Here is a 9,956-nt window from a genome sequence, read left to right on the forward strand (position 1 = left end):
TTTGTACACTATCTAAGTTACAGACCCATAAGGGTCCATTTGGTTCCATTTGTACACTATCTAAGTTACAGACCCATAAGGGTCCATTTGGTTCCATTTGTACACTATCTAAGTTACAGACCCATAAGGGTCCATTTGGTTCCATTTGTACACTCTCTGAGTTACAGACCCATAAGGGTCCATTTGGTTCCATTTGTACACTCTTTGACTTACAGACCCATAAGGGTCCATTTGGTTCCATTTGTACACTATCTGAGTTACAGACCCATAAGGGTCCATTTGGTACCATTTGTACACTCTCTGAGTTACAGACCCATAAGGGTCCATTTGGTTCCATTTGTACGCTCTGAGTTACAGACCCATAAGGGTCCATTTGGTACCATTTGTACACTCTCTGAGTTACAGACCCATAAGGGTCCACAATTGGTTCCATTTGTACACTATCTAAGTTACAGACCCATAAGGGTCCATTTGGTTCCATTTGTACACTCTCTGAGTTACAGACCCATAAGGGTCCATTTGGTTCCATTTGTACACTCTCTGAGTTACAGACCCATAAGGGTCCATTTGGTTCCATTTGTACACTCTCTGAGTTACAGACCCATAAGGGTCCATTTGGTTCCATTTGTACACTCTGAGTTACAGACCCATAAGGGTCCATTTGGTTCCATTTGTACACTCTGAGTTACAGACCCATAAGGGTCCATTTGGTACCATTTGTACACTCTCTGAGTTACAGACCCATAAGGGTCCATTTGGTTCCTAATTATCATTTAGCTGGGGACCCCCTGGAACTCTCTCAAAGACCCCAGTGGGGTCCTCGGACCACACTTTGGGAACCACTGCATTACAGCACCTATAGTGCTTGACAAGCAAGTATGATCAGTATTAACATTCCTCCAATCTAAAGCTGCTGTTTGTCTCCTGGACATTTCTATGAGTACGTTGGACATCCTTCACTGGATGCTGCACTTAACCCATTTAGGCCTGACCTCGGAATTTTAAAAGAATCTTCTAAATCCTCCAGTTTTCTTAAATAAATATTTTCTTGATTTTTCAAAAATAGCAGAACTACAAGCTCGTAGCGCGCCACTCGGTGGCGCGCTATGAGCTTGTAGATCTGCTATTTTTCAATAGCTAAAGCATAACATAATGTTTAAAACACCAAAAGGGAACCACTGCTGGAAGAAGTACACAGACGTTTTACTTATGAGTAAAAAGTAGAAAAAGTACAAAATACTCCGTTACAGGTGAAAGTTCTGTATTCAAATTAACTTTTACTTGAGCAAAAACATTCAAACGTGTTGGTCATCGAAAGGTATTAAAGTATTCATTATGCAGAATGTCCCATTTCACACATTTTAAACAAAATGTGTGTATAGGCCTAAATGTCGATCTACAAGCTCACGACACGTCGCATTGCTTCGCGTTGTGAGTTTGTAGATTAGGGTATTTCTTTTTAAATAGCCAAATAAGCAAACTAGAGCTGTCAAATAATTATAGTGGAGTAAAAAGAGAGTGCAGTATTTGCCTCTGAGGTGTGAAGTATATAGATGTATAAAATGATCTGTAAAATCTATAGTAAAAGTACCTCTAATTGTACTTTAGACCTGAGGACGATTCTACAAAATGTCTTCTAAATCCTGACAGTTTTCAGAAAAAACCCATGTTTCTATGTCAGTCGTTCTCAAACTATTTCATGTCAAGGACCCCCAAAAATATATGTATTTGGTCGCTGACCCCCATCTGAAAATATGTTGTTCCAGGGACCTCCCCAGAAGCAAATATTTGAGTTAAAAACGTTCGCTCTGAAAGGATATAATTATATTCAATGATTTGCACCACATTTTCACGATCTTTCAAAAATAGCAGACCTACAATCTCGGCACAGAGTGCCGCGCTACGAGCTTGTAGATCTGCTATTTTTCAATAGCTAAACTATAACGTAATGCTTAAAACACCAAAAGGGGGTTCCCGCCCGCAGAATGGATTAAGTACAGTATACTCTCGAGCACTTAGTTCTATACTTTTCCACCACTGCACCCAAAGCTGTCCGTAATGTCAACCTTCACATGCAGCTATGTGGGATGCCCAGTGGGTTAGGGTTAATGTCAACCTTCACATGCAGCTATGTGGGATGCCCAGTGGGTTAGGGCTAATGTCAACCTTCACATGCAGCTATGTGGGATGCCCAGTGGGTTAGGGCTAATGTCAACCTTCACATGCAGCTATGTGGGATGCCCAGTGGGTTAGGGCTAATGTCAACCTTCACATGCAGCTATGTGGGATGCCCAGTGGGTTAGGGTTAATGTCAACCTTCACATGCAGCTATGTGGGATGCCCAGTGGGTTAGGGTTAATGTCAACCTTCACATGCAGCTATGTGGGATGCCCAGTGGGTTAGGGTTAATGTCAACCTTCACATGCAGCTATAGGGATGCCCAGTGGGTTAGGGTTAATGTCAACCTTCACATGCAGCTATGTGGGATGCCCAGTGGGTTAGGGTTAATGTCAACCTTCACATGCAGCTATGTGGGATGCCCAGTGGGTTAGGGTTAATGTCAACCTTCACATGCAGCTATGTGGGATGCCCAGTGGGTTAGGGTTAATGTCAACCTTCACATGCAGCTATGTGGGATGCCCAGTGGGTTAGGGCTAATGTCAACCTTCACATGCAGCTATGTGGGATGCCCAGTGGGTTAGGGCTAATGTCAACCTTCACATGCAGCTATGTGGGATGCCCAGTGGGTTAGGGCTAATGTCAACCTTCACATGCAGCTATGTGGGATGCCCAGTGGGTTAGGGTTAATGTCAACCTTCACATGCAGCTATGTGGGATGCCCAGTGGGTTAGGGTTAATGTCAACCTTCACATGCAGCTATGTGGGATGCCCAGTGGGTTAGGGTTAATGTCAACCTTCACATGCAGCTATAGGGATGCCCAGTGGGTTAGGGTTAATGTCAACCTTCACATGCAGCTATGTGGGATGCCCAGTGGGTTAGGGTTAATGTCAACCTTCACATGCAGCTATGTGGGATGCCCAGTGGGTTAGGGTTAATGTCAACCTTCACATGCAGCTATGTGGGATGCCCAGTGGGTTAGGGTTAATGTCAACCTTCACATGCAGCTATGTGGGATGCCCAGTGGGTTAGGGTTAATGTCAACCTTCACATGCAGCTATGTGGGATGCCCAGTGGGTTAGGGTTAATGTCAACCTTCACATGCAGCTATGTGGGATGCCCAGTGGGTTAGGGTTAATGTCAACCTTCACATGCAGCTATAGGGATGCCCAGTGGGTTAGGGTTAATGTCAACCTTCACATGCAGCTATGTGGGATGCCCAGTGGGTTAGGGTTAATGTCAACCTTCACATGCAGCTATAGGGATGCCCAGTGGGTTAGGGTTAATGTCAACCTTCACATGCAGCTATGTGGGATGCCCAGTGGGTTAGGGCTAATGTCAACCTTCACATGCAGCTATGTGGGATGCCCAGTGGGTTAGGGTTAATGTCAACCTTCACATGCAGCTGTGTGGGATGCCCAGTGGGTTAGGGCTAATGTCAACCTTCACATGCAGCTATAGGGATGCCCAGTGGGTTAGGGTTAATGTCAACCTTCACATGCAGCTATGTGGGATGCCCAGTGGGTTAGGGTTAATGTCAACCTTCACATGCAGCTATGTGGGATGCCCAGTGGGTTAGGGCTAATGTCAACCTTCACATGCAGCTATGTGGGATGCCCAGTGGGTTAGGGCTAATGTCAACCTTCACATGCAGCTATGTGGGATGCCCAGTGGGTTAGGGCTAATGTCAACCTTCACATGCAGCTATGTGGGATGCCCAGTGGGTTAGGGCTAATGTCAACCTTCACATGCAGCTGTGTGGGATGCCCAGTGGGTTAGGGTTAATGTCAACCTTCACATGCAGCTGTGTGGGATGCCCAGTGGGTTAGGGTTAATGTCAACCTTCACATGCAGCTATGTGGGATGCCCAGTGGGTTAGGGCTAATGCCAACCTTCACATGCAGCTATGTGGGATGCCCAGTGGGTTAGGGTTAATGTCAACCTTCACATGCAGCTATGTGGGATGCCCAGTGGGTTAGGGCTAATGTCAACCTTCACATGCAGCTATGTGGGATGTCCAGTGGGTTAGGGTTAATGTCAACCTTCACATGCAGCTATGTGGGATGCCCAGTGGGTTAGGGTTAATGTCAACCTTCACATGCAGCTATGTGGGATGCCCAGTGGGTTAGGGCTAATGCCAACCTTCACATGCAGCTATGTGGGATGCCCAGTGGGTTAGGGCTAATGCCAACCTTCACATGCAGCTATGTGGGATGCCCAGTGGGTTAGGGTTAATGTCAACCTTCACATGCAGCTGTGTGGGATGCCCAGTGGGTTAGGGTTAATGTCAACCTTCACATGCATCTATGTGGGATGCCCAGTGGGTTAGGGTTAATGTCAACCTTCACATGCAGCTGTGTGGGATGCCCAGTGGGTTAGGGTTAATGTCAACCTTCACATGCAGCTATGTGGGATGCCCAGTGGGTTAGGGTTAATGTCAACCTTCACATGCAGCTATGTGGGATGCCCAGTGGGTTAGGGTTAATGTCAACCTTCACATGCAGCTGTGTGGGATGCCCAGTGGGTTAGGGTTAATGTCAACCTTCACATGCAGCTATGTGGGATGCCCAGTGGGTTAGGGTTAATGTCAACCTTCACATGATGTGGGATGCCCAGTGCCCACATCAGCTCTGCATGTGGTCCAAACAACCATGTTCTATCTTGTCAGAATATTGTAGGGAGAGAGAGAGAGAGAGACAGAGAGAGAGAGAGAGACGGAACGAGAATAAACCCCAAAGGGAAATATAAACAGGATGGGGTGGCAGCAGGCGGGGGAAAACAAAAAAAGAAACGAAAGCCTCTTATTGTGTTCGTTTCACAACTTTTATACGTGTAAACATAAACACTGACTTCTAAACATTTCGTCTTTTTGTTTTTGGTTCCTTTTACGAGAGTATAGACTGTAGTGGCGCTCATTACAGTGTCTGTTCTCTCTGTTGCAGCACCCGCCCATCCTTTCCTCTCCAAGAAGAGAAAAAATAAAAAGTTGTTGCAGTCAGTGACCGAGGCAGGGAAATTGACCAGAAAAAAAGAGTCTACACTGCCAGCCACACCCCGAGTCACAATTCCCTCTTTTATAGAGGCAATGGAACAATGACTTGTTTTACTTCATGCAACAAACCCCCCCCCCCCCCCTCCCAAAACCCCCCCCCCAAAAAACCCCCAATACATGTAGGCTATAACAGCACTCAATTCATCGGTTGTTATACCGGATAAAAGCCTTTGCGATGCTAACCCTCTCTGACATTTTCATCACGTTTGCTTACGTTACCAAGTTAATATGATGTCGCCCCGTCTCCCGTGTGGGTATTCTGGGAAATTAGCCAAGGAAGGAACCCCCCCCCCCCCCCCCTAGCCTATATAGTCTATTCTGGGTGGCAAACATTAGGCAAAAAAAAAAAAAGAAATCTACAAGGTCTACAAGGGCTCAACAAGGCGACAGACATGTCGTGAGTAGATATTAGCTATATTTTCAGTAACGCTGTTTTGGTGTTTAGAGTTAAAAACAGGAGGGGGGGGGGGGGGGGGGGGGGGCGCCCAGCTATATAGTGTGTGTGTGTGTGTGTGTGTGTGTGTGTGTGTGTGTGTGTGTGTGTGTGTGTGTGTGTGTGTGTGTGTGTGTGTGTGTGTGTGTGTGTGTGTGTGTGTGTGTGTGTGTGTGTGTGTGTGTGTGTGTGTGTGTGTGTGTGTGTCCGTTCGTCCAGCCGTGAACACAGGATGTAAGCCGGTGTGTGTGTATATAGTTTTGAGAGCTCTATACTTTTAACAGGACAGCTATACATGTATACGAGGTATATACATGTATGTGAGGTATATACATGTATGTGAGGGAGTGTTTTTTTGTCATTTCATTCATAACGGCAACAACAACATGTATCATGGTGTCTTGAGCTATGGAGGTGTTCTGTCAGGTCACATCCATATAAGAACATAACATAACATTTACCATGGTGTCCTGAGCTATGGAGGTGTTCTGTCAGGTCACATCCATATAAGAACATAACATAACATTTACCATAGTGTCCTGAGCTATGGAGGTGTTCTGTCAGGTCACATCCATATAAGAACATAACATAACATTTACCATAGTGTCCTGAGCTATGGAGGTGTTCTGTCAGGTCACATCCATATAAGAACATAACATAACATTTACCATAGTGTCCTGAGCTATGGAGGTGTTCTGTCAGGTCACATCCATATAAGAACATAACATAACATTTACCATAGTGTCCTGAGCTATGGAGGTGTTCTGTCAGGTCACATCCATATAAGAACATAACATAACATTTACCATGGTGTCCTGAGTTCTAAGAACATAACATAACAACATGTATCATAGTGTCCTGAGCTCTAAGAACATAACATAACATTTACCATGGGTTCCTGAGCTCTGGAGGTGTTCTGTCAGGTCACATCCAAACACATTGTCGCTCTTCTCCTTCTTCTTGTTGGCCCTCGTCTGCTTGTTGCCTTTATTCTTCATGTGGATTGATAGTAGGTCCCAGTGATAGTATTCCAAAAGAGACAAAATCCTGGAAGATGATGAAGGCAGCGATCGATCCACATGACCTCCGAGAAGGCAGTCAGATCACAGACACACACGCACAGACAGACACACAGACATACTGTACATACATACAGACAGACACACACACACAGACACACACACAGACAGACAGACAGACAGGCCAAAGAGCAACCGACCAACGCACACAGAGAACTCCCAAAGATCTCCTCGCATCCGCTCACATCTTGCCGAACCCCCACACTGAGTGACTGACTGACGCACGGCCGAGAGGCGAGGAGGAGGGGAAAGAAAAAAGGCTTGTGTAAAGAGAGAGAGAGCAAGAAATGACGTCACTGTGGGAAACAAAACTACATTTACAAGAAGGGGGAAAAATATCTTTTCAAGTCTTTCCCAAAGAGATGCCGAGTTATCGAAGAAGGAGACGATGTTTCTATAGAGTCCTCGTGTAACAGCTGAAGCGCAAGAGGAGTGTCCAAGCACACACACACACACACACACACGCACACACACACGTACACGTACACGCACACGCACACGCACACGCACACGCACACACGTACACGCACACAGACCGACTGGCGTGTTATCTCTCCAGGCTGTGTAGAAACAGCATCAGCATTGCCTGCCTGGTGGTTTCCTGTTGGGGTTTTTTTTTTTTCTCGACCCCAGCCCGTCTTTTTTCAGACACACACACAGTCACACACGCACACACAGACACACACGCGCACACGCACACGCACGCACACACACAGACAGTCACCCCTTTCACTGACTCCTTCACCGTTCCCCCCCCCCCCCCCCCGTCCTCCTAAAAAAACATGCATGCATCAAGTGGACTGAAGCACATTATCTCAGGACCATGACTTATTTTCTTTTAGGGGCCTGTGTGTGTGTGTGTGTGTGTGTGTGTGTGTGTGTGTGTGTGTGTGTGTGTGTGTGTGTGTGTGTGGTGTGTGTGTGTGTGTGTGTGTGTGTGTGTGTGTGTGTGTGTGTGTGTGTGTGTGTGTGTGTGTGTGTGTGTGTGTGTGTGTGTGTGTGTGTGTGGGACTATAGGAGGGTGAACAGCTGACTTCTGATTCTCTCGCTAGGTTTAGAAATGTCTGACCCCTTTCATCCATCTCTCTCTCTCTCTCTCTCTCTCTCTCTCTCTCTCTCTCTCTCTCTCTCTCTCTCTCTCTCTCTCTCTCTCTCTCTCTCTCTCTCTCTCTCTCTCTCTCTCTCTCTCTCTCTCTCTCTCTCTCTGCTGGCAATAAAACTGGGCCTTCTACATTTCCCTGTAGGGGAAAAAGCAGCTTGCTCAACGCTGCCTTCCTGAATGCTTCCCCAAAGTACACAATTTCCTGTAGCAGGAGAACTCGCGAAAAACAATAACAGGCTCTCTGGTTCTGTTCGGGAGGAAGAAGGAAGTGGGAGGGAGGCAACTGCATATGGAGGGAGAGAGAGAGAGAGAGAGAGAGAGAGAGAGAGAGAGAGGGCCTGAAGGGCACAGATGGGAAGTGGGGGGATGGGGTGGGTTTGGGGGGAGAGTGAGGGGTGTGGGGTGGAGGTTTGACACATGGTTCTTGTTACTAACTGCTTGCAGAGTTCTCTATCCCTCTCTTGCTTTAAGCCGGACCACATACCACGACACCGTACACACCAAACACTGCAGGCCAAAACATTGGCTCATATCGGTCGCTTCAAAGAGGATTAAGAGGATGTGGAAAGTGGACGCTGAGAGATTGATGGTTTGTGTAGTATTTGACGTCCCTCACTCACTGTATACTGCTGAGTTTTAGCCACTTAAAGCCTATATAGGCCTATATTTGTTGAGCAAACGGGGTTCCCCAGGGGCCGGTATCTATGCTATCTAGGCTACTTGGGGCCGAGGGGGAGGGGGGGGGGGGCTTTCCTTTCATCCGCTCGACATCAAATCTCTTTCTCGGAGGGAATCGGCAGATCTACAAGCCCACACTGCTTCGTCATGTCTGTCGAGACACGTTGTGAAGCTTGTAGATCTGCCGTGGGACATTTCGATCAAATGTGCCTCATGGCTTAGGAAGGACTCGACCTTTGATACGATCCCGTCTAACAAACAAAAAAATACAAGTGGTACAAACATGTGCACTTGTGCAGGAAACTACTGTATTTGATTTGAGACCTTTACAACAGACAAAAGGAAAGGAAAGGTACTATGTTTACCCAGCTTGTAGGTCTGCTATTTTTGAAAAATCGAAGAACGACTGACATTTTTAGAATCTGATCTCAGGTCAGAATGGGTAAATCAGACCAGTGCGTGTCCAGTGGAAACCTCGTATGAATCTGATCTCAGGTCAGATTGGGTTAAATAAAAAGTCTTGGAAATGAGGGACTATATAGCTGTTCCACGCAAAGGGGGACATTATCTGGTCCCATCATGTCGACACACCCATTCTCTGATGCCACCCGGGCCACACCACTAGTCCTGACTGAGACACCAGTGCACCACCGTGCGTGTGTCAGCCATTGTTTTGCAGTTTTGCACGGTGATTTATTGCATGCAAAGGGCGTTTTCTGTGGCCTGGCGGCGTGCGACAACAAGCGTTTGTTTGTCTTGTAAAGCGTTTGTTTGTCTTTTGTATTGTCTCTCAAATTGGTTCTCAAAGTGCGGTCCGGGGACCCCTATATGGGTATACCTACTTCAGGGGCGCTGGAAGGTATTTATACCAGGGGGAGCTGAAGGGTGGGAGGGATACATTTCGGGTCTTATTCGGGTATAATTGGCCTAATAATTACTTATTTAGGACCTAGTTAACCGAGTTAATCATAATAACAGTATGTGACTCTTATTGTGTTGTTGTTTGGGTTTGATTTCTTTAAACCTGGTGCAGGTGAAAGTAAAACTACAATAGGTTTTTGCTGTCTCGTCATGTTGTGTCTATCTGTCAACTCACTTGCTGTGCATTCTGCATTCAGCACGCTCTGACAGACATGTCTCCTCCACCAGCAGGGGGTGCTGGAGCACCCTCCGCACCCCCCTTCCAGCGCTGATGACCTACTTGAGCGAGTTCCAGGGGGTTGCAATTAATACACTGTTGTTTTTGGCAGCAGGTTTTAGTCATAGTCTCTTGAATATAGTTTTCATTTAGTTTTTAGTCACATTTTAGTCACCTGGAATGTTTTTAGTTTTAGTCGACTAAATATCATGAGATTTTAGTCGACTAAATCTACAGTTTATTTTCACTTGCTGAAAATAGCAGATCTACAAGCTTGTAGATCAGCTATTTTCAGCATGCAACCAAGTGTAAAATGACTTGTACTGGATCTCTTGTCCACTATATAGTCCCTTCC

At 46.2% G+C, this 9,956-nt stretch overlaps 1 protein-coding gene across 1 annotated transcript in view; it reads right to left on the reverse strand.

Annotated features, from left to right (window-relative positions):
- The window catches only part of arhgap31 (Rho GTPase activating protein 31), a 53,349-nt gene extending 46,222 nt beyond the window's left edge, over window positions 1-7,127 (reverse strand). Inside the window, exon 1 of the mRNA XM_083760991.1 lies at window positions 6,494-7,127. Coding sequence (XP_083617117.1) covers window positions 6,494-6,602 — 109 coding nt within the window. The 5' untranslated portion in view covers window positions 6,603-7,127. The remainder of the gene's footprint in view (window positions 1-6,493) is intronic.
- Between the last annotated feature and the right edge of the window lie 2,829 nt (window positions 7,128-9,956).

This window comes from Protomyctophum parallelum (genome assembly GCF_964188405.1).
Source record: "Protomyctophum parallelum genome assembly, chromosome: 1".
Taxonomy (NCBI): Eukaryota; Metazoa; Chordata; class Actinopteri; order Myctophiformes; family Myctophidae; genus Protomyctophum; species Protomyctophum parallelum.